Consider the following 25,548-nt stretch of genomic DNA (forward strand, 5'->3'; position numbering starts at 1 on the left):
CATGCTCTACAACATCCGCAGAGTACGACCCTGCCTCACACAGGAAGCGGCGCAGGTCCTAATCCAGGCACTTGTCATCTCCCGTCTGGATTACTGCAACTCGCTGTTGGCTGGGCTCCCTGCCTGTGCCATTAAACCCCTTCAACTCATCCAGAACGCCGCAGCCCGTCTGGTGTTCAACCTTCCCAAGTTCTCTCACGTCACCCCGCTCCTCCGTTCTCTCCACTGGCTTCCAGTTGAAGCTCGCATCCGCTACAAGACCATGGTGCTTGCCTACGGAGCTGTGAGGGGAACGGCACCTCAGTACCTCCAGGCTCTGATCAGGCCCTACACCCAAACAAGGGCACTGCGTTCATCCACCTCTGGCCTGCTCGCCTCCCTACCACTGAGGAAGTACAGCTCCCGCTCAGCCCAGTCAAAACTGTTCGCTGCCCTGGCCCCCCAATGGTGGAACAAACTCCCTCACGACGCCAGGACAGCGGAGTCAATCACCACCTTCCGGAGACACCTGAAACCCCACCTCTTTAAGGAATACCTAGGATAGGATAAGTAATCCCTCTCACCCCCCTTAAGTTTTAGATGCACTATTGTTAAGTGACTGTCCCACTGGATGTCATAAGGTGAATGCACCAATTTGTAAGTCGCTCTGGATAAGAGCGTCTGCTAAATGACTTAAATGTAAATGTAAATGTTCTACACTCCTACTGGCTAATTATTGCGCCATTTCTCTACCTCCAAAAACAGCATCAGGGTATGCCACTAGAACCTAACTGATCATTGATCCTGTTGAACAGTAAAGTAGCGGACTTTGCTCCATTCAAGCTGAAGCTCAGCTGTCCTTCATTCATGCCTAGAGCTGTACCAACAGCGGAGCCAACCTGCCTCCCGTGCTCCACTTATTGGATTAATAATTGATACAAAAAAGATGACGGTCCAGCTCCTCTCGACACTTAAACTGCTACTAACAAGGGCCCTTAGGAGGCTAGGGGAGCCCAATAGCCCAGTAACAAATCATACACCGACGTTGAGCATACTTTTCGCACTTCTCAAATACATTTTCACACTGGATGGAGAATGATGCACTGTCCTTATAAAGATAGATGGAACCTAAAAGGGCACTTGTTAATTGAGAAATCCTGTGGATCACACAGTTAAGGTGGGTGCATTTGGATACTACAATACCACAGTTTCCCACAGGGCTGTTCAGAGGTTGATGGGCTGTTAAATTCCAGTGATCCGTAGTACTGCATGGGTCCTGAGCAAACACCGGAGACCTGAAAGCCACCCTCACCATCCTCCAAATGCAAATTCTCTATCACCAGGGCTCGGCCCCTAGCATGGCCGCTCCCCGATTCCAAGCTTAGATAAGGACACACTCAACAATTGTCAAAGTGAAAGCACGGTGTTACCTCTGCCCACAAATTACATGGAACCACTTCAATTCCGGGATCTCCTCCATAGGGAAAGTCTGAGGATGGGTGTGGGTGGATAACAGTTGAGTAGCATGTCAACACACCGACTTAAACTTCTTTCATCATATGCCAACAGCCCTGCGAGAGGGCGCATCAGACAGCAACAAGATTTGGCAGTGGTGGCACAAACCCTATTACCAGGAAACTATGACTCAAGCTTTAGTCATCCTCCTGAAGTTCTCACTGTTCAGTATAGCATTTCACTTGATGTTGAGAAGACCAGCTTTGAGTGCAGACTGCACAAGTAGGCTGCTGTAACATACAAAATGAGGGGTTCAACAAGGATTCTTCTAAGCTCCTTAAAGTTATTTGAAGAACCTTACGGTTATTGGCACTAATATGGTTCTTCCAAGAACCCGAAAGGTGGTGGGGGTTCTTGCAGGAACTGCCAAACGGAAACATTTGGATTTGAAAGGACAGCAGGTGCAGGCACTTACCTTAAAAATTGAGATCTTCAAATTTCAATTTGATAGACATCTATCAACAAAAAGGTACAAATATGTAGGCTACAAGATATTTTGTCACGAAAAGATGCTTGACTATGCATATAATTGACAGCTTTGGAAAGAAAACACTGACCTTCCCAAAACTGCAAAGATATTGTCTGAGAGTGCCACAGAACTGAGGTTACAGAAAACCTGGATAAAAATACAATCAGGAAGTGCCGCATGGCAATGACTCCTTATATAATGCTGTGGAGGAGCTAGGAGTCAGCTTACGTTTTACACGTTTTCCCCAAGGTGTCTGCAGCATTGTGACGTATTTATAGGCATATCATTGGAAGATTGACCATAAGAGAGTACATCTACCAGGTGGTCGCTTGGTGTCCTCAGTCGCAATCATTGCGTAATCTCCAGCTGCAGTATTTTTCCGTTTGCCTCTGATGAGAAACCGACTGCCACAAATGATTTTTCATCGAATAGAATTGTGAAAAACACCTTGAGGATTGATTCTAAACAACGTTTGCCATGTTTGTCGATATTATGGAGCTAATTTGGAAAAAAGGTTGGCGTTGTGTTGACTGCATTTTCTGTTTTTTTTCTTAGCCAAACGTGATGAACAAAACGGAGCTATTTCTTACACAAATACTATTTTTGGACAAAATGAACATTTGCTATCAAACAGAGTCTCGTCATTGAAAACATCCGAAGTTCTTCAAAGGTAAATTATTTTATTTGAATGCTTTTCTTGTTTTTGTGAAAATGTTGCCTGCTGAATGCTAGGCTTAATGCTATGCTAGGCTATTAATACTCTTACACAAATGCTTGTGTAGCGTTGGTTGAAAAGCATATTGAAAATCTGAGATGACAGTGTTGTCAACAAAAGGCTAAGCTTGTGTTTCAATATATTTATTTCATTTGCGATTTTCATGAATAGGAAACGTTGCGTTATGGTAATGAGCTTGAGGCTATGATTACGCTCCCGGATACGGCTTTGGAGTCGCAAGAAGTTAACAAGAATTTAAGCTTTCTGCCCATATCAGACCTGTCCATGTCCAGGGTAACGTTCTTTTTATTTACAACCTCATGCTAATCACATTAGCCTATGTTAGCGCACCCATCCTGTGGTGTACGGGCGGAGACACCGATCCCGTAGATGTTATCAAGATGGTGAGAAAGACAAACATCAGCTCCCACATGAATCAAATCAAAGTTGTCACGTGCTTACTTATTGTTCACCTTTTTTACACTAGGTAAGTAAAGAAATAAAAACAGTAAAAAGACAATGAAAAATTAACAGTAGCGAGGTTACACACAGGCACCGGTTAGTCGGCCTGATTGAGGTAGTATGGTTAAAGTGACTATGCATATGATAAACAGAGATTATCTGCAAATTCCACTATATTGCCTAATCCTTATTGTGGCTAGCTTCACAACACATTAACCAGTCCGGTCAAACCTCACTAGCCAAATGAAGCTAGCTGGCTACTTATAACTTTAGCTTTGGGCAACAGGGCTAAGTTGCTGACTAGCTATTTATTTTTTATGAACTGAAGTTCAATAGGTGAACAAGTGGCAACCTAGCTAATACTTACAAGGATTCCTAAATAATTGCTAAGAATAATGAAGATGACTGCAGGTTCTACTGGTCATTGTTTTCAGGCTGGTTGCATTGGTGCTTGCGAGGTCCCAAGCTAAAGATAGCTACCCCAGAAGTTGCGGTTGAACAAATGATGCTTTATTACCAATGCGGTATTGTAAACATCGTTCGTGGCCGGTGTTTGCAGACTTTTATGTACAGCTTTGACAGTGCTACTTTATATTTTTTGACAAAGACCCAAACGGCGTTCCATAGTATACATGTCGTGAAGCTAAAAGCAGGGACGCTATTACTGTGTAACTCCAGTAGGGCAACAACTGAAAAATAGCGCACTTGGTAGTGTGTAAGGGTGCTCGACCAGTCGGCAAAATCCTACATCACCCACGAGAGAGAACGTTTGAATGTCAAGGGCAATGAATTCCATTATCTTGGTTTTAATGGATTTAGACCGAGTTGTCTCGCAGTAAATGTTCTTACTCGATCAAATGACTGCTCGATCCACACAGCAGCCATTGTGGGTTAAGTTAGGAATGCTGTGTTGCATGTGTAGCGCAAAACTTTACGAGGTGTCATTACACCATATGGGTATGCACGGTAGCTTTGACGTCGGCGTTAAACTAGACCAACGTCGGCCAAAACACGTTTTGGCATTTTTAGCTAATATCGGACGATACCAATATGTTCACCGACAAATCGTGCATCCCTACTTTATATGGATCATTTATAACACCAGTCACATTTAAACAGTTGGACTATTGATTATAGACCTAATTAAGTTGGGGTTTTTCTTTTCAAAGACAATTATGGCAAGAGCTATATCCTCTCGACGCTGCTGCCTCAGACACATTGTTCTCAACACCAATAAATTTGCTTAAATGCACATAGCGACATATTGGGGAAGGGGCCAATTCAATTCAACTGAAGATTGTCCACGGTTCTGAAATGGAGACCGCTTTCCAATGCGGGAGAATATATACATTGCTCAAAAAAATAAAGGGAACACTTAAACAATAAAAAGTAACTCCAAGTCAGTCACACTTCTGTGAAATCAAACTGTCCACTTAGGAAGCAACACTGATTGACAATAAATGTCACATGCCGTTGTGCAAATGGAATAGACAACAGGTGGAAATAGGCAATTAGCAAGACACCCCCAATAAAGGAGTGGTTCTGCAGGGGGTGACCAAAGACCACTTCTCAGTTCCTATGCTTCCTGGCTGATGTTTTGGTCACTTTTGATGCTTCGGTGCTTTCACTCTAGTGGTACCATGAGTCTACAACCCACACAAGTGGCTCAGGTAGTGCAGCACATCCAGGATGGCACATCGATGCGAGCTGTGGCAAGAAGGTTTGCCGTGTCTGTCAGTGTAGTGTCCAGAGCATGGAGGCGCTACCAGGAAACAGGCTAGAACATCAGGAGACGTGGAGGAGGCCAACAACCCAGCAGCAGGACCGCTACCTCCGCCTTTGTGCAAGGAGGAGCAGGAGGAGCACCGCCAGAGCCCTGCAAAATGACCTCCAGCAGGACACAAATGTGCATTTATCTGCTCAAACGGTCAGAAACAGACTCCATGAGGGTGGTATGAGGGCACGACGTCCACAGGTGGGGGTTGTGCTTACAGCCCAACACCGTGCAGGACGTTTGGCATTTGCCAGAGAACACCAAGATTGGCAAATTCGCCACTGGTCCCCTGTGCTCTTCACAGATGAAAGCAGGTTCACACTGAGCACGTGACAGACGTGACAGAGTCTGGAGACACCGTGGAGAACGTTCTGCTGCCTGCAACATGCTCCAGCATGACCGGTTTGGTGGGGTGGCATTTCTTTGGGGGGCCGCACAGCCCTCCATGTGCTCGCCAGAGGTAGCCTGACTGCCATTAGGTACCAAGATGAGATCCTCAGACCCCTTGTGAGACCATATGCTGGTGCGGTTGGCCCTGGGTTCCTCCTAATGCAAGACAATGCTAGACTTCATGTGGCTGGAGTGTGTCAGCAGTTCCTGCAAGAGGAAGGCATGGATGCTATGGACTGGCCCGCCCGTTCCCCATACCTGAATCCAATTGAGCACATCTGGGACATCATGTCTCGCTCCATCCACCAACGCTGTACCACAGACTGTCCAGGAGTTGGCGGATGCTTTAGTCCAGGTCTGGGAGGAGATCCCTCGGGAGACTCCAAATCCAGACCTCCATGGGTTGATAAATTTGATGTCCATTGATAATGTGTGATTTTGTTGTCAGCAAGAAAAAAGTATTTAATAAAAATATTTAATTCATTCAGATCTAGGATGTGTTATTTTAGTGTTCCTTTATTTTTTGAGCAGTGTATATATTTTTTAAATTACAAAAATGTTTACAAAATGTCACATGCACCGAATACAAAAGGTGTAGTAGGCCTAAAAGTGAAATGCTTACTTACAAGCCCTTAACCAAAAATTAAGTTAAGAAAAATAAGTGTTGAAGTCAGACGTTTACAATCACTTATGGAGTCATTCAAACTCGTTTTTTCAACCACTACAAATGTATTGTTCACAAACTATAGTTCGCCAAGTCGGTTTGGACATCTAGTTTGTGCGTTTCTAACAATTGTTTAGACAGATTTCACTTATAATTCACTGTATCACAATTCAAGTGGGTCAGAAGTTTACATACACTAAGTTGACTGCCTTTATACAGCCTGGAAAATTACAGAAAATTATGTCATGGCTTTAGAAGCTTCTGATAGGCTAATTGACATAATTTGAGTCAATTAGAGGTGTACCTGTGGATGTATTTCAAGGCCTAGCTTCAAACTCAGTGCCTCGTTGCTTGACATCATGGGAAAAATCAAAAGAATTGGAATGGCCGATTCATTAGGGCCGATTTCAAGTTTTCGGTGGCAGAACGACAGATTTTCACCTCTTCAGCTCGGGGGATCCAATCTCGCAAATTTACAGTTAACTAGTCAAACACAATAACGACCTGCCTCTCGTTGCACTCCACAAAGAGACTGCTTATTACACTAATGCAGTAAGCCAAGGTAAGTTGCTAGCTAGCATTAAACTTATCTGATAAAAAACAATCATAATCACTAGTTAACTACACATGGTTGATGATATTACTAGATATTATCTAGCGTGTCCTGCATTGCATATAATCTGACTGAGCATACAAGCGTACAAGTATCTGACTGAGCTGTGGTAGGCAGAAGCAGGCGCGTAAACATTCATTCAAACAGAACTTGAGAGTTCTGCAAGCAGCTCTTCGTTGTGCGTCAAACATTGCGCTGTTTATGACTTCAAGCCTATCAACCCCCGAGATGAGGCTGGTGTAACCGAAGTGAAATGGCTAGCTAGTTAGCGCGCGTTAACTAGAGGGACAGAAGCTATACTGTTACACTGGCAATACTAAAGTGCCTATCAGAACATCTAATAGTAAAAGGTTAATGAAATACAAATGGTATAGAGGGAAATAGTCCTATAATAACTACAAGCTAAAACATCTTACCTGGGAATATTTAAGACTCATGTTAAAAGGAACCACCAGCATTCATAGGTTCTCATGTTCTGAGCAAGGAACTGAAACATTAGCTTTCTTACATAGCACATATTGCACTTTTACTTTCTTCTCCAACACTTGTTTCTGCATTATTTAAACCAAATTGAACATGTTTCATTATTTACTTGAGGCTAAATTGATTTTATTGATGTATTATATCAAGTTGGGGTCCTTCTGTAGCTCAGTTGGTAGAGCATGGCGCTTGTAGCGCCAGGGTAGTGGGTTCGATCCCCGGGACCACCCATACGTAGAATGTATGCACACATGACTGTAAGTCGCTTTGGATAAAAGCGTCTGCTAAATGGCATATATTATTATATATTACAAGTTAAAATAAGTGTTCATTCAGTATTATTGCAATTGTTATTATTACAAATAAATAAATGTATATTTTATTTTTTAATTGACTGATATCGGCTTTTTTGGTCCTCCAATAAACCGGTATCGGCGTTGAAAAATCCTAATCGGAGGTGAATAGTGCCCCCTACCCTAATGAAGTCAAACAATTTAAAAGCAATGCTACCAAATGCTAATTGAGTGCATGTAAACTTCTGACTCACTGGGAATGTGTTTAAATAAATACAAGCTGAAATTAATGACTCACTATTATTCTGACATTTCACATTCTTAAATAAGTGATGATCCTAACTGACCTAAGAAAGGGAATTGTTACTAGGGTTAAATGTCAGGAATTGTGAAAAACTGAGTTGAAATATATTTGTCTGAGGTGTATGTAAACTTCCAACTTCAACTGGCCAAAATGTTGAAGCTGCCGACTGATTTTTTTTCTCTTTCAAATATATTTGACATTTGTATCTATGTGAACAATCCTTCCTCAAGTCCCATTCTATGGATTCAATTTCATGACAGTCCAAAAATATTAGTCCTTTGTTGTAACTTTGTGAGGAATTACGAATCATTCCTTCGTACCCTGGCCTGAAGTTAATCAGATATAGCCTAGGCCTACAAATGTGTATGTGGAATGTCCAGGGAAGGGCAGCTTGAGGATCAATCAGGAAACTGCTATAAGGCTATTTCTCACAACCATTGATTTAGTCTATGGTCTCTGTTGGGGCCTTGTAGAAATGCTGTATCCCTTACAATGCCTAACCCCTCCATTGCCTACACTGATTGGGAATAACCTCGGGGCGTGAATGCTTATTGATATCTGGCTCGTCGATATTGGAAATGACGTGAGGCTGCAACACTACTTTTACCAAGGTAGGCACATTCCTTGATTGTTTCAACCCCCCCCAAAAAAATCTGCCATGCGTAAATAATGCAACCATTGTGTACACATTTTTAAAATGTATTAAACCTTTATTTAACTTGGCAAGTCAGTTAACCTCTTGAACCTATAGGGGCGCTGTGTCATTATTGGATAAAAAGACGTGCCCGTTTTAAGCGCAATATTTTGTCACGAAAAGATGCTCGACTATGCATGGAATTGACAGCCTTGGAAAGACAACTCTGACGTCTCCAAAACTGCAAAGATATTATCTGTGCGTGCCCCAGAACTAATGCAACAGGCGAAACCAAGATGATGTTTCATACAGGAAATGCCCCGGATTCTGAAGGCGCTGTGTTCCAATGTCTCCTTATATGGCTGTGAATGCGTCAGGAATGAGCCTGTGCTTTCTGTATATTCCCCGAGGTGTCTGCAGCATTGTGACGTTTGTAGGCATATCATTGGAAGATTGACCATTAGAGACTACATTTACCTGGTGTCCCGCCCGGTGTCCTGTGTGCGTAATCAGTAAGTCCATGCGTGTTCCATTTCCTCAGAATTGAAAGTAAACTGCCACGATGGATTTTATCGTCGATAGATATGTGAAAAACACCTTGAGGATTGATTCTAAACATCGTTTGTCATGTTTGTCAATATTATGGAGTTAATTTGGAAAAAAGTTTGCGTTTTAATGACTTTTTCCCTTACCAAAACGCGATGAACAAAACGGAGCGATTAGTCGACACAAATAATATTTTTTGTAAAAACGGAACATTTGCTATCTAACCTCTCTCCTCATTGAAAACATCTGAAGTTCTTCAAAGGTAAATTATTTTATTTGAATGCTTTTATGGTTTTGGTGGAAAATGTTGCACGCTGAATGCTACGTTAGCCATCAATACTGTTACACAAATGCTTGTTTTGCAATGGTTGAGAAGCATATTTTGAAAATCTGAGATGACAGTGTTGTTAACAAAAGGATAAGCTTGAGAGCAAATAGATTCATTTAATTTAATTTGCGATTTTCATGAATAGTTAACGTTGCGTTATGGTAATGAGCTTGAGGCTGTAGTCACGATACCGGATCCGGGATGGCTCGACGCAAGAAGTTAAGAACAAATTTTTATTTTCAATGACGACCAAGGAACAGTGGGTTAACGGCCTTGTTCAGGGGCAGAACGTCAGATTTGTACCGTGTCAGCTCGGGGATTCTAACTTGTTTGCTCATGTATTGCATGCTGAAGGTGCTCCTGCTTAAGTCGTGAAGTTGAGATTTCTTTAGTCTTTCAGTCGTAAATTGACTTTCATGTTGCACAAGATACCGGTATGAAATTGTATATGGTTATTTTATTTAAGAATAATGGTGGAACACTGATAAGTGTCATTTTATAACATGCGCTAATCAAGTGGCTACCTGGACTATTTGGACCCCCCCCCCTCCTATTTTTACGCTACTGCTACTCTGTTTATCTATGCATTACCTCTACCTACATGTACATTTTGCCTCGACTAACCTGTGCCCCCCCCACACACATGGACTCTGTACCGGTACTCTCTGTATATAGCCTTCCTACTATTGCAGCAGGCTTAAGTTATTTTACTTCAGTTTGAGTAAATGCAGTTGAAGTTGGAAGTTTACATACACCTTAGCCAAATACATTTAAACTCAGTCGTTCAGAATCCCTGACATTTAATCCCAGTAAAAACATCCTTGTTTTAGGTCAGTTAGGATCACCACTTTTATTTTAAGAATGTGAAATGTCAGAATAATAGTGAGTGATTTATTTCAACTTTTATTTCTTTCCACACATTCCCAGTGGGTCAGAAGTTCATACACTCAATTAGTATTTGGTAGCATTGCCTTTAAACTATTTAACTTGGGTCAAGCGTTTCAGGTAGCCTTCCACAAGCTTCCCACATAAAGTTGTGTATTTTGGCCCATTCCTCCTGACAGAGCTGGTGTAACAGTCAGGTTTGTAGACTTCCTTGCTCGCAAACGCTTTTTCAGTTCTGCCCACACATTTTCTATATGACTGAGGTTAGGGCTTTGTAATGGCCACTCCAATACCATGACTTTGTCCTTGAGCCATTTTGCCACAACTTTGGAAGTATGCTTGTGGTCATTACCCATGTGAAAGACACATTTGCGACCAAGCTTTAACTTCCTGACTGATGTCTTGAGACGTTGCTTCAAAATATCCACATAATTGTCCTTCCTCATGATGCCATCTATTTTGTGAAGTGCATCAGTCCCTCCTGCAGCAAAGCATCCCCCACAACATGAATCTGCCACCCCTGTGCTTCACGGTTAGGATGGTGTTCTTTAGCTTGCAAGCCTCCCCCTTTCTCCTCCAAAAATAACGTTGGTCATTATGGCCAAACTGTTCTATTTTTGTTTCATCAGACCAGAGGACATTTCTCCAAAAAGTATGATCTTTGTCCCCATGTGCAGTTGCAAACCGTAGTCTGGCTTTTTTTAATAGAGGTTTTGGAGCAGTGGCTATTCCTTGCTGAGCGGCCTTTCAGGCTGTTGATATAGGAGTCGTTTTACTGTGGATATAGATACTTTTGAACCGGTTTGCCCCAACATCTTCACTAGGTCTTTTGCTGTTGTTCTGGGATTGATTTGCACTTTTCACACCAAAGCATGTTCATCTCCAGAAGACAGAACGCATCTCCTTCCTGAGTGGTATGGCAGCTGCGTGGCCCCATGGAGTTTATACTTGCGTACTTTTGTTTGTACAGATGAACGTGGTACCTAAAGGAGTTTGGAAATTGCTCCTAAGGATGAACCAGACTTGGGGAGGTCTACAATTTTCTTCTGAAGTCTTGGCTGATTTCTTTAGATTTTTTCCATGATGTCAAGCAAAGAGGCACAGAGTGAAGGCAAGCCTTGAAATACATCCACCGGTACACCTCCAATTGACTCAATGTAAATTAGCCTATCAGAAGCTTCTAAAGCCATGACATCGTTTCCTCGAACTTTCCAATTTGTTTAAAGGCACAGTAAACTTAGTGTATGTCCACTTCTGACCCACTGGAATTGTGATACAGTGAATAATCTGTCTGTAAACAATCTACATTGTAGAATAATAGTTCAAAATAAAGAAAACCCTGGAATGAGTAGGTGTCCAAACTTTTGCCTGGTACTGTATGTGGGGTGGGAGTACGTTGAGCAGTACAAAACAGCACAGGTTGACAGTGAAAATGTATTCCTGACCAGTCTTAAAAAGTTGTCCCGTACTGTCCTGATCCCGCAGTTTTCTATAATGCCTGAACTTTCCTGCCCCCTTTCCTGCTCGTCTGTCTGTTCTTGCTCTGCGGCAGCAATGCATTAGTGGACCCCCCCCCCCCCCCCCCCAAAAAACAAGTATTGCTGTACTGCTTGTTCCTTTGGACAGTCGATCCTGTCGTCTCGAATTCGTCTCTAGAACTTCACTCCTATTCCTGCACGAATCGCACAGGAGTCCTGGTCCCATTTCAACCTCAAGAGTTTAGTACAGTAAATGATGCTGTACTATAGTGTGCCTACTTTACTGGCCTATACTCTACTGAACTCTGCTGCACTGTTCTGGTCCTAGTTTCCCAAAGCCTCTTTAGTGTTAAGATCATCGTTACAACCTTCTCACGATGCATCTTTAGTAGCCAAGCCGTTTCCCAGAGCTTTCGTTAATAATGTGGCTCTTAAACACTTCTAGCAGCCAAAGAACATCATAAGTTTATTTTGCCCTTCTGCGTCACTTAGGGGTCATGGTGGGAGGGGGGGCAACCAAGTTAATCCATTCAGTTGTCACATAACGCCACAGACGTCTCAAGTTTTGAATGAACGTGCATGTCGAATGCAGGAATGTCCCCCAGAGCTATTTGCCAGAGAATGTAATGTTCATTTATCTACCAGAAGCCGCTTGCCAATACCATTTTAGAGAATTTGGCAGTACATCCAACCAGCCCCCACAACCACAGACCATGTGTATGTCAGTTTGGTCATGTCAACGTTATCACAGAGTACCCCATGATGGCGGTGGGGATTGGGTATAGGCAGGCATAAGTTAAAGGCAATGAACAAAAGCATTTTTTCGATGGCAATTTTAAGGCACAGAGAAATCGTGACGAGATCCTGAGGCCAATTGTCGTGCCATTCATCCGCTACCATTAATTCATATTTCAGCATGATAATGCACAGCCAAGTCGCAAGAAGATGTACACAATTCCTGGAATCTGAAAATGTCCCAGTTCCTCCATGGCCTGCACACTCACTACACAGGTCACCCATTGAGCATGTTTGGTAGGCTCTGGATTGACGTGTAGGACAGAGTGTACTTGCCAATGTCCAGCAACTTCGCATAGCCATTGAAGAGTGGGACAACATTCCACAAGCCAATCAACCCTATGCGAAGGAGATGTGTCGCACTGCATGAGGCAATTGGTGGTCACACCAGACAATGACTGGTTTTCTGATCCACGGCCCTACCATAAGGTAGTCATGTGAAACACTTTTTTTTACCAGGTAGGCCAGTTGAGAACAAGTTCTCATTTACAACTACAACCTGGCCAAGATAAAGCAAAGCAGTGCGACAAACAGAGTTACACAAGGGATAAACAAACGTAGTCAATAACAATAGAAGAAAATCTATACAGTGTGTGCAACGGTGGTAAGATTAGGGAGGTAAGGCTATAAATAGGCCATAGTGGCAAAATAATTACAATTTAGCAATTGAACACCAGATTGATAGATGTCCAGAAGATGAATGTGCAAGTATAGATACTGGGATGCAAAGGAGCAAAAATAAATAATATGGGGATGAGGTAGTTGGGCGGGCTATTTACAAATGGGCTAAGTGCAGGTGCATTGATCGGTAAGCTGCTCTGACAGCTGATGCTTAAAGTTAGTTAGGGAGATATGACTCCAGCTTCAGTGATTGTTTCATTTTGTTCTGGAAGGAAAGGTTGCCAAAGGAGGAGCTGGCTTTGGGGATGACCAGTGAAATATACCTGCTGGAGCGCGTGATACGGGTGGGTGTTGCTATTGTGACCAGTGAGCTGAGATAAAGCGGGGCATGAACTAGCATAAACTTAGATGACCTGGAGCCAGTGGGTTTGGCTACAAATATGAAGCAAGGGCCAGCCAACGAGAGCGTACAGGTAGCAGTGGTGGGTAGTATATGGGGCTTTGGTAACAAAACAGATGGAACTGTGATAGACTGCATCCACTTTGTTGAGTAGAGTGTTGGAGGCTATTTTATAGATGACATCACCGAAGTCGAGGATCGGGAGGATGGTCAGTGTTACGAGGGTATGTTCAGCAGCATAAGTGAAGGATGCTTTGTTGCGAAATAGGAAGCTGATTCTAGATTTAATTTTGGATTGGAGATGCTTAATGTGAGTCTGGAAGGAGAGTTTACAGTCTAACCAGACACCTAGGTATTTGTAGTTGTCCACATATTGTAAGTCAGAACCGTCCAGAGTAGTGATGCTGGATGGGCGGGCAGGTGGGGGCAGCGATCGGTTGACGAGCATGCATTTAGATTTACTTGCATTTAAGAGCAGTTGGAGGCCACAGAAGGAGAGTTGCATGGCATTGAAGCTCGTCTGGAGGTTTTTAACACAGTGTCCAAAAGGCCAGAAGTATACAGAATGGTGTCATTGGCGTAGAGGTGGATCAGAGAATCACCAGCAGCAAGAGCGACATCATTGATGTATACAGAGAAAAGAGTCGGGCCGAGAATTGAAACCTGTGGCACCCCCATAAAGACTGCCAGACAGGCCCTCCGATTTGACACGCTGAACTCTGTCTGAGAAGTAGTTGGTGAACCAGGAAAGGCAGTAATTTGAGAAACCAAGGCTGTTGAGTCTGCTGATAAGAATGTGGTGATTGACAGAGTTGAAAGCCTTGGCGAGGTCGATGAAGACGGCTGCACAGTACTGTCTTTTATCGATGGTGGTTATGATATTGTTTAGGACCTTGAGCGTGGCTGAGGTGCACCCATGACCAGCTCGGAAACCAGATTGCATAGCGCAGAAGGTACGGTGTGATTCGAAATGGTAAGTGATCTGTTTATTAACTTGGCCTTCGGAGACTTTAGAAAGGCAAGGCAGGATAGACATAGGTCTGTAACAGTTTGGGTCTAGAGTGTCTCCCCCGTTGAAGAGGGGGATGACCGCGGCAGCTTTCCAATCTTTAGGGATCTCAGACGATACGAAAGAGGTTGAACAGGCAAGTAATAGGGGTTGCAACAATTGCGATGGATCATCTTACAAAGAAAGGGTCCAGAATGTCTAGCCTAGCTGATTTGTAGTGGTCCAGATTTTGCAGCCCTTTCAGAACATTAGGATTTGGGTGAAGGAGAAGCATGGGGGTGCTTCGGCAATTGCTGTGGGGGGGTGCAGAGCTGTTGGCCGGGGTAGATGTAGCCAGGTGGAAAGCATGTCCAGCCGTAGAAAAATGCTTATTGAAATTCTCAATTATCATGGATTTATCAGTGGTGACAGTGTTTCCTAGCCTCAGTGCAGTGGGCAGCTGGGAGGAGGTGCTCTTATTCTCCATGGACTTTAAGTGTTGGCATTGAGCAAACAGTAGATTTTTTTTTTTGACCTTTATTTAACTAGGCAAGTCAGTTAAGAACAAATTCTTATTTTCAATGTCGGCCTAGGAACAGTGCTGCCTGTTCAGATGGGGAAGCTGTGGGGCAAAAAGGCCTAGGCCCACCCTGAAATAGCATACTCAATTTACCTCAATTTTTTTTTAAAGGACATTGGTTGCAATCACAGTATCATGCCCAAGGGTAGATCTATACATTTCATATAAGGATATAGGCCTAGGTGCTTGTAAGTAAATTAAATATGAAAATGAGGGGAATATATGGCCATATGGTGGGGATGACATGCTGGTAATTTGCTGGGTGCTGCTGCCACATGCAACTCACACCCTGCCAATGTCAGCTGCCAATCAGGATAACAGTCACTGACATTGGGTGACTTCATGGCCTTAATGACCTTAATTTATGACCAAAGACAGACAGCATTTGGGCTCTTTATTTTATCTAAGACAGTCTCCCCTTTATACACTACTGCTATTCTTGAGTAGATATTTCAAGAAAAGTTAGGTCTACTGTAACCCCCTCCCCAATAGTATTGTTCACAGACAAGAGTGGCCTTATGTATTTTACAATGACCAATTTCCTGCTCACCTGTGCACAATCGAATGGAAACAATTTAGAAGTGAGTGAGTGCTATTGGTGTTCAGTCACACGTGCAAATAATTGCGATAGATTCAACAAATACATGGGGAGATTTATAATTCAGCTTGCTAACGTTCACTAGTTAGTAGAACATCTGACCAGGGGCTACATGTAAAATGGATGGCCCTGTTTGATCTACTCCAGCTTGGGTTAGCTAGCCAGCTAACATCAAAGCAAGTAGAGTTGGTCTACCAGCAAGTTGGCTAACATTAGTTAGCCTGTTGCATTTGTTTTAGCTTGGTAAAATTTGTTTTATATTGGATATTCAATTATCCCATCAATAACTACTGAACCAAGAATGCCATGACTATGAAAACGGTATATTCAGAATCAGTGGTGGATGGAGAACAATCCATGCCTTCTAACGTTCTATTATTGTGCCCCCCCCCCCCCCCCCCCCAACAAAACAAAAAAATTGTACATAATTGTACCAATGCGTGACATGACTTAAAATTAGATATTCTGAACCAGGGGAGGATAGAGGGGGTTCTCCATTCACCCCAAAAATCAGAAAATACCATGTTCATAGTCATGCCATGCTGAGTAAATAGCCATTTACGAGTTTAAACCAAATGTCCACCGAAATTCTAATACAAAACCAATTTTACCTCAGTCACACTTTGGGTTGGCAAAATGAATACTGAGGCAAGCCGTAAAAACGTGGCAAACTGCAAATAACTTAGCTCGATAGCAACTTCAAGTTGTAGCTACAACCAGATAACCTTTAAACATCCATTTGAGTTATATCTACTGTACTAAGAATGTTATTTAACCAATGTGAACTTCTCTTACCTTCATGTCGTTCATGATGATCTGGAAGAGCCCTCCCAGGGCGCTGCATTCCTTTTCAATACCCGAATCCATTTTCCAAGTCGAAAAACTACTACCAGTAGTAGCTAGATTTTAAGTTAAAAGTAATGCGTGTATAAAATATATGTTGATGGAAACCCCGACGTGCAAAGTGTAATTGGACCAAAAACAGAGCCCGATCGAGACAAATATATTTCAAAGTAACTACCTAACGTTAGTTATTTAGAGAGTAAAACAAAAATCGGGGGGGACAATACATAGCTAGCTATATGGAATAGTAATACCACATACTGTCTGTTAACTGCTGTTGCAATACTGTTCCAGTCAGACTCAGTGTGGTAGGCTAGCTAGCTAACTAGCCAGCCAACTTGATACACCTCCAAGAAAACATGGCATGGTTGAGTACCGCCCGGTAGCTCGAATGTAAAGTCCGTCGAATTGACCTGATATTACTGTATCTAAACCTATAACTACCACACAGCCAAATAGGCAATGCAGCTGGCTAGCAATACCTTACTAGCGACCTGATCGCTAACGCGCGGGCAGGTAACTGGCAGATTCTTGATAAATTACTTACTAGTCAGCGAATAATATTTATTTTAAAGTTTCCCATGGTCCGGTGAAAATGACTCCTCTTATTCCTATGCGTTTTTAGCTTGTTTGCACATGTGTGTCATGGCCTTTCACCCAACTAACTATTCGATGAGAATCCACGTATCGTTTGCTTGCCTTGTGTGTGTTGCTACCACCGTACGCTCAATATTCCCTCTTCTTCGTCTTCTTCTTCTTCTTCAGTGGGTGTTTGTCCGCGGTTGGCATCAAACGTTATGATGCATTATCGCCACCTACTGTACTGGAGCGTGGGCCAGAGACGGAGAAACGAAAATCTACCTGCCAGCCACGTTGCTCTTAAAAAAGATAACACAAATTTGAGACTACATCTTATGACGTTCTACTCTAAATACTCTTTAAACTATGCTAGATCTCAGCCTCTCTCTTTCAAGGCTCCCGAGTGGCACAGCAGTCTAAGGCACTGCATCTCAGCGTGTGAGGCGTCACTACAGACACCCTGGTTTGAATCCAGGCTGTATCACAACTAGCTGTGAGTGGGAGTCCCATAGGGCAGTGCACAATTGGCCCAGCGTCGCCTGGGCTTGGCCGGTGTAGGCCGTCATTGTAAATAAGAATTTGTTCTTTAACTGACTTGTCTAGTTAAATAAAGGTTCAATTAAATGTTTAAAATGCAACTTTGACACTGCCCAAACTGTAGCAATACATGCTCCACTGTCTCTGTTTCCTGCCAATAATCACACTTTCCTGCCGGATGCATTCCTATCACATTTAAGACCTTATTCAATTGGCTGTGTCACACCATTAATCTTGTAAAAATAGCCTCCTCTCTTCTGTCCCTTCCTGCTGTCCTCCCCAACTTTTGTCTGTACTTTAAATAACTGCCTTCCCTTATTTTCTCTATTCCACTTCTCCTGCTATCTCTGCACCATCACTGTCCATATCAGGCCTTTTGCCTCTGCCTTGCTCATTGACACTACAAAATCAACATCCCCACGGCTAAGTGCTTGTTAAGCCAGTACATCAACTGCCTCGTTCCCCTCCACCCCCACATGGGCTAGTACCCAAGTAAATCTTAACTGTATACCCATATGTCTAATCCTGCCATGGGTTTGTAGCCCGTCATAAAGCAGGTTCTGTCTGCTACAGTTTAAGTCGGAAGTTTACATACACATAGATTGGAGTCACTAAAACTTGTTTTTCAACCTGCGGATGTATTTCAAGGCCTACCTTCAAACTGAGTGCCTCTTTGCTTGACATCATGGGAAGAAAAAAAAATCATTCAAAACTTCAGAAAAAAAATTGTAGACCTCCACAAGTCTGGTTCATTAATGGGAGCAATATCCAAATGCCTGAAGGTACCATGTTCATCTGTACAAACAATAGTACGAAAGTATAGGCACCGTAGGACCACGCAGCCGTCATACCACTCAGGAAGGAGATGCGTTCTGTCTCCTAGAGATGAACATACTTTGGTGCGAAAAGTGCAAATCAATCCCAGAACAACAGCAAAGGATCTTGTGAAGATGCTGGAGGAAACAGGTAAACAAAAAAAGCATCTATATCCACAGTAAAACGAGTCCTATATCGACATAACCTGAAAGGCTGCTCAGCAAGGAAGAAGCTACTGCTCCAAAAACTCCATCAAAAAAAGCCAGACTACAGTTTGAAACTGCACATGGGGACAAAGATCATACTTTTTGGAGAAATGTCCTCTGGTCTGATGAAACAAAAATAGAACTGTTTGTCCATAATGATCAACGTTATGTTAGGAGGGAAAAGGGGAGGCTTGCAAGCCGAAGAACACCATCCCAAATGTGAAGCACAGGGGTGGCAGCATCATATTGTGGGGGTGCTTTGCTGCAGGAGGGACTCTTGCACTTCACAAAATAGATGGTATCATAAGGATGAAAAGTATGTGGATATATTAAAGCAACATCTCAAGACATCACTCAGGAAGTTAAAGCTTGGTCGCAAATGGGTCTTCCAAATAGACATTGACCACAAGCATACTTCCAAATTTGTGGCAAAATGGCTTAAGGACAACAAAGTCAAGGTATTGGAGTGGCCATCATAAAGCCCTGACCTCAATCCCATAGAAAATTTGTGGGCAGAACTGAAAAACCATATGAGAGCAAGGAGGCCTACAAACCTGGCTACCTCTACCCCACTTTTGTTGCCAGCGGTTTAGACATTAATGGCTGTGTGTTGAGTTATTTTGAGGGGACAGCGAATTTACACTGTTATACAAGCTGTACACTCACTACTTTACATTGTAGCAAAGTGTAATTTCTTCAGTGTTGTCACATGATATACTCAAATATTTACAAAAATGTGAGGGGTGTACTCACTTTTGTGATATACTGTATACTCGAGACACAAACCAACCACATGTAATGACGAGTTTAATGTACAATGGCCTAAGTGCAATCGAACAAACACCACCTCTTCCTTCCTAATCTGATCTTTGAATCTTGGTCCACCGACCTTTCTTTGAAGGGTATATACAGTAAATGCCGACCCTTGGGCTCAGAGTCCCATCTCTTCTCCCACACATCTACCAAAATGGCTCTGATCTTACATTTGGCCTCACTTCTACCCAGTGGAACATTAATCAATTGTATCTCTTTTCAAAGCTCTTTTGGCTAACTGGTCTAAGATTTAATTCCCTTCCACACCCAAATGTGCTGGGACCCTGCAAAATCTCACTACTACACCCATTCTCTCAATTCTCCATTCTAACATTAATACCTCCAATAGTAGGTCACTCCTATTAGATTTACCAGATGATAAGCTATTCAATACAGACAGAGAATCTCCCCATACTATAATTCAAACAGGTTGTACGTCCTCCACCCACTGGAAGGCAACTACCATAGCCAACAGTTCATCTGTTTGGTATTTGGTATTTTATTAGGATCCCCATTAGCTGTTGCAAAAGCAGCAGCTACTCTTCCTGGGGTCATATCTGGACATCAAATTCAGGAACGTAAATGCTTGCTCCTGTGCGCCCACTATCTTGGTCCTTGAATCCATCTGTGAAAAGCAGTAGTAAAGCTTAAAAACTTCTACCAATGTAATTGTCAACCAGTTTCCCTATTTCACTGACTTCTGACCTATCTTTCCCTTTCTCTACCAAGGTTAGTTCAACAACAGAATCTGGGAGTAACCATGGAGGAACATCCCCTATCACCACAGAAGGGCCAACCTCCAACTCCCTCAAACCCCTCTCGTCGGCAAGCTTTCCAACTGTCCAACCAAAAACACTGCCTTGTCTACTGGTATATTCCCAACAGTCATCTAGAACAGTAGCAATGGATGCTCAACCTCACAGCCTTTCAACCTAAACCAATAAGCTAATGCCAATGTTTTTATACTGTGTATCCAAAGGCATTTCACCTGCCTCCACTAGTAAGGCTGTTACGGATACAGTTATCCTGTGTGTGTGTGTGTATCATATAATATATAATATATATATATGCCTTTTTTGTATCCTGTGTGTGTGTTTCTTTTCTCTCCTTCTCCCCTCACAGGTGAAAATCATCACTCCCCAATCAGTCAACAATCAATCATCAATCAGAAGACACACCTCCTCCTATTTCCTGACCCATCACAGTTCCTTCCCCATGGTTTAAAAACCCCATTTGTTTGTTCTAGAGCTCAGCTCAGCTCAATCTCTCTGTAAATGCCATGTCTGTAGGTCTCTGTGTTTCACTCTCGCTTTGTGTCTTAACCTCTCTTTTGTTTAAAGCACCTCCATAGCACTTTGTCATCACCTGTGGGTATTGTTTTTGGTTATGGTGTTTGTTTGCTGGTGGGAAAAGGGGAAACCAAGACAAGTCGCCCATGGGCATACACTACCCGTAGGTGAACTTTGTTAAATACACTAGGTAGAACTGGGCGGACCACCCACTGTATTTTTGGTTAGTTAGTTAGTTGTTGTTAAAGTAGGCTAGTCTAGCTTAGGGGTGTGTTTTTGTATATTTATTGTTTCTTTCCTTGGGTCCAGCTCAGCCCCTTTTCCTGCTCCCCCCATTACCGTGTGTTTATAAATAAACCTGGAGTTTGACGGTAGATTTCTGTTGTCGTGGTTATTTCGTTCACACTTTTACTTTGTCACAATAATAATTTGCATGAGTTATGTTACGGGTCTCATTACCATCCCCCTTAGACTGTCGGGCCAAAAGGGATTCTTAACAAAGGCACATACAGATGTTGACTTAAATGCACCAATACATATCCTTAAAGCTATATACTGGATTCTGTCCAGCCTCTGAAGCCTAGTCTTCACCTCTGTTCCATAAACTACACACCTGTAATCAATTGTCGTTCAGAGCTCTATAAATATCCATCAACGATTGTCTGTCATGAATGGGGTGCTAACCAGAGGCCGAGCACATAAGATTCAGCACCTTCTTACATTTTGTTTCAACATTTATGACATGATCTTTCCATGTATAGCGCTCATTGAACCATAGACCCAAATATTTGTACTTAGAAACCCTCCCCACAGGCTGTTGTCCGTACAGAAACAACTGTATATTATCAGCAACTTTCTTCTTATACATTACAACAAGACTTCGCCACTGACAATTTAAAACCCAAGTCAATCTACCATCGTTCAACATCTACTATAGCTTGTTGAATAGATTTGATTACATGAGACACATTACTTCCCCTCTTCCAAATATAGTGCATTCAGAAAGTATTCAGACCCCTTGACTTTTTCCACATTTTGTTACGTTACAGCCTTATTCTAAAATGGATTCAATTGTTTTTTTCTTTCATAAATCTAAACACAATACCCCATAACAACAATGCAAGAACAGGTTTTTAGATTTATTTTTGCAAATTGACCAAATATAAGAAACTGAAATATAAAAACGACATAAGTATTCAGACCCTTTATCCAGTACTTTGTTAATGCACCTTTGGCAGCGATTACAGCCTCAAGTCTCCTTAGGTATGACGCTACAAGCTTGGAACACCTGTATTTGGGGAGTTTCTCCCATTCTTCCCTGCAGATCCTCTCAAGCTCTGTCAGGTTGGATGGGTAGCGTCGCTGCACAGCTATTTTCAGGTCTCACCAGAGATGTTAGATTGGGATAAAGTCTGGGCTCTGGCTGGCCACACAAGGACATTCAGAAACTTGTCTCGAAGCCACTCCTGGATTGTCTTGGCTATGTGCTTAGGGTCGTTGTCCTGTTAAAAGGTGAACCTTTGCCCCAGTCTGAGGTCCTGAGCACTCTGGAGCAGGTTTTCATCAAGGATCTCTCTGTACTTTGTTCCATTCATCTTTCCCTCGATTCTGACTAATCCCCCAGTCCCTGCTGCTGAAAAACATCCCCACATCATGATGCTGCCACATCCATGCTTCACCGTAGAGATGGTTCCAGGTTTCCTCCAGATGTGAGTGACACTTGGCATTCAGGCCAAAGAGTTCAATCTAGGTTTCATCCGACCAGAGAATCTTGTTTCTCATGGTCTAACAGTCCATTAGGTGCCTTTTGGCAAACTCCAAGCAGGTTGTCATGTGCCTTTCACTGAATAGTGGCTTCCGTCTGGCCACTCTACCATAAAGGCCCGATTGGTGAAGTACTGCAGAGATGGTTGTCTTTCAGAAAGGTTCTCTCATCTCCACAGAGGAACTTTGGAGCTCTGTCAGAGTGACCATCGGGTTCTTGGTCACCTCCCTGACCAAAGCCCTTCTCCCCCAATTTCTCAGTTTGGCCAGACGAGCTCTAGGAAGAGTCTTGGTGGTTCCAAACTTCTTCGATTTAAGAATAACAGATGCCACTGTGTTCTTGGGGACCTTCAATGCTGCAGAATGGTTTTGGTAGCCTTCCCCAGATGTTGAACAAAATAGGACAGATAGATACTGCCTTGAGGAATACCATTGTCAACTCCATAGATAACCGATAAAATGGATCCTATTTCAACTCGAAAAGAGCAATTAAATAAGGCCAAAACCCAGTTAGTGTCATAAAGGGTCCTTACCGGGATTTACAAAAGGTAATATAACTGCACGTTTTCAACCAGAAGGTATAACCCCCCTCAATCCAAATCTTGTAAAATAATCCCAGGAGAACATGTATGACCTCATCAGGTAGATGCTTAAACATTACATAGCACAACTGATCATGACCTGGGGCTGTATAACCACAGCCTATTAAGGCTGAACACATCTCGTATGGTAAAAACTGCATCCAAAGAAGAATCAACAGTATCCCTTTTGTTATACACATTAATATGAGCATTTAAAATTTCACACCTGCGTTGCTTATATACTTCATCCAAAGTAACCCCACTATGTACCCTAGCAAATGTCTTCCCCAACAAGTCAGCTTTTTCTTTATCAGTTACGTCGATTTTTTTTTGATCCACAACCAAAACTGGAATTCGAGTGGACTTGCCTCTTCTAGCCATCTTCTTCAACATAGACCATATATCCCCCAGCTCAGGAACCTTGCCTATTGTAGAGCAGAATTGTCTCCATGCATTTCTCTTAACAGATTTCTGAACAGGTCTCGTATCGATGTCTGGACCAACATAAGAAACATTTCCAACAGTTTGTCCACTTATTCCAGGAGTAACCCTATTATCTCCATCATTCTGTCTAATGCCTCGATCACATCGACAGCGTCATTGTATTTTGGTACACCAGAAGTACATTCATTTCCAATGGAACGCTGTGTTTGCCTTGCAGCATTACGTTGCAGAGGCAATTGCAGGGAATTGTGTCAAACTGTATGCATAGATGGTTTGACAGAAATGGTAGCAGAAGGTGAATATTGAACTTTTATTGCATACATATCCAGATGATGCTGCGTACCACTTTGCGCAATGATGCAGTCGGTGTGATCAAGGCATAATGGTTCCACCAATCTGCCCTGCAGCCTCTGCATTAGAGACATGATTTTATATCTTAGATATCTTAGATTTTATATCTATATCTCGAGCCTATTTTTGCACCTGGCATCCACCAAATGCTGCACTGTGTTCCCCCCCACAATTACAACCGTTAACCTTGACATTGTTCCCACGTTCACCATAATCATGTTCCCCTTCACATTTGGCACATCTTTCTTTCCTTTGCACAGAGCCACTACATGTCCGATTCTTTGGCATTTAAAAACACCTTAATGGAGGTGGGACAAACTCTCTAACAGTGAAAGACAGAAAGTCCATCTGTACTTTCTTAGGTAAAACCTTCTCAAACATGAGTGATATTGACAGGCTTTTACTTCTCTGCCCCTCTTTCTTACTGAACAGCCTTTTGACTTCAACTACTTTGCCCCCCCTATACATTTTATTTCATGTAATCTATGGACATAGATAATGGAACTGCAGAAATTTACACCCCTCAGCTTAGCCAAAACTCCAGGGACATGACTTGTGATTTTCTTCCAATTGAGAAATTTCATTTTCAGAATCTTCCCTTGCTGAACATGGTCAGCACAGAATATTAAGTCTACCATTACCAATGAACCAGGCTAATGTGACTTCACCTATCTCTTTCTTAAAGGCATTGGTTAATTGAATAGGGTGTAGATGAGACCCTGTCTCATCCAACTTTCCACTCACCTGTTTTTCTCCACCGTCTTCACGTTCTCAACACTGGAAGTGCCACTACTGCCAACAGCGCTTATAGCAAGGCCATTCTGTTTACTTTGACTTTTCGTCAGTGGTGCAACTTTCAGAAGGCCCGGGGGGGACTGTCCCCCCCAGTTTTATCATCGGAATGTGATACAAAATTAGGCAATAGTGTGCTTTAGGACCATGCAGATGCCTCCGAGAAGTCGGGTAGGCTGTTTGGAGTGTTAATCTGACTGGATAAAATGTAAAATAATACTTTGTCCCCCCACTTCTAAAACCAAAGTTGCACTCCTGCTATTCACCATCCAGGTCCATGACTTTCATCATCCCCACCCATACCATCAGAACTATCATCCATGTCGACCTCAGTCCAGCACAGATGTTGCTTAAACTGCCTACCACAATATAGAACGATGGATTCTATTTTGCTTCCTAGTTTGAACAAAGGTTGCCTTTCGACCGTCCATCCCCCTAGATCGGCCTCGTCCTTGAACAGAAAGACGGAGAGAGTTCCATTCGGATTCTTTCGTTTTCCCTAATGACGTATATAAACCTGGATTGCTGATGCTATGTTTTGGCTGTTTAGAGGCTTTGAAGCCACCGGTCGGCCATATTGACACTCCCCAGTAGACGCAGTCCTCCAAAGGAATTGATGGAGTTCCATGGTATTTCTATAATTATATTTCAAGGACAAAATATAATTTACTTAAGTATTTTGTTGTTGTAGTGGGGACAGTTACATTCGTAGTCTGTAAAAAAAAAAACCTTTAAGAAAATGAGAAAAAAAAAAATCTGTTTATCTCACACAATATAATTTTAATTAATGCATTACGGTGTCTGTAATAGAATAAAGGTGTCAAAAACAACTGTCGACACTCATAAATGCATTTCTATAGCTTCTAAAAACTATTTTTACGATGGAGGATTACCAAGATAGCTGCACATTCGTTCCAAAACAGTGCCACCTGTCTGTCTTACAGGGTTTATACATATCTCTGGGGTTCCCCAGTCACAAGTATGGAGATATTTTTATTTTTATTTTGATAGAAGTAGTGAGT

At 42.5% G+C, this 25,548-nt stretch overlaps 1 protein-coding gene across 1 annotated transcript in view; it reads right to left on the reverse strand.

Moving 5' to 3' along the window:
- Nucleotides 1-17,098, reverse strand: part of LOC124002643 (protein MTSS 1-like) — a 118,818-nt gene extending 101,720 nt beyond the window's left edge. Inside the window, exon 1 of the mRNA XM_046310228.1 lies at nucleotides 16,307-17,098. Coding sequence (XP_046166184.1) covers nucleotides 16,307-16,378 — 72 coding nt within the window. The 5' untranslated portion in view covers nucleotides 16,379-17,098. The remainder of the gene's footprint in view (nucleotides 1-16,306) is intronic.
- Nucleotides 17,099-25,548: the final 8,450 nt, after the last annotated feature.

The sequence above is a fragment of the Oncorhynchus gorbuscha genome, linkage group LG18, assembly GCF_021184085.1.
Source record: "Oncorhynchus gorbuscha isolate QuinsamMale2020 ecotype Even-year linkage group LG18, OgorEven_v1.0, whole genome shotgun sequence".
NCBI classification, from domain to species: Eukaryota; Metazoa; Chordata; class Actinopteri; order Salmoniformes; family Salmonidae; genus Oncorhynchus; species Oncorhynchus gorbuscha.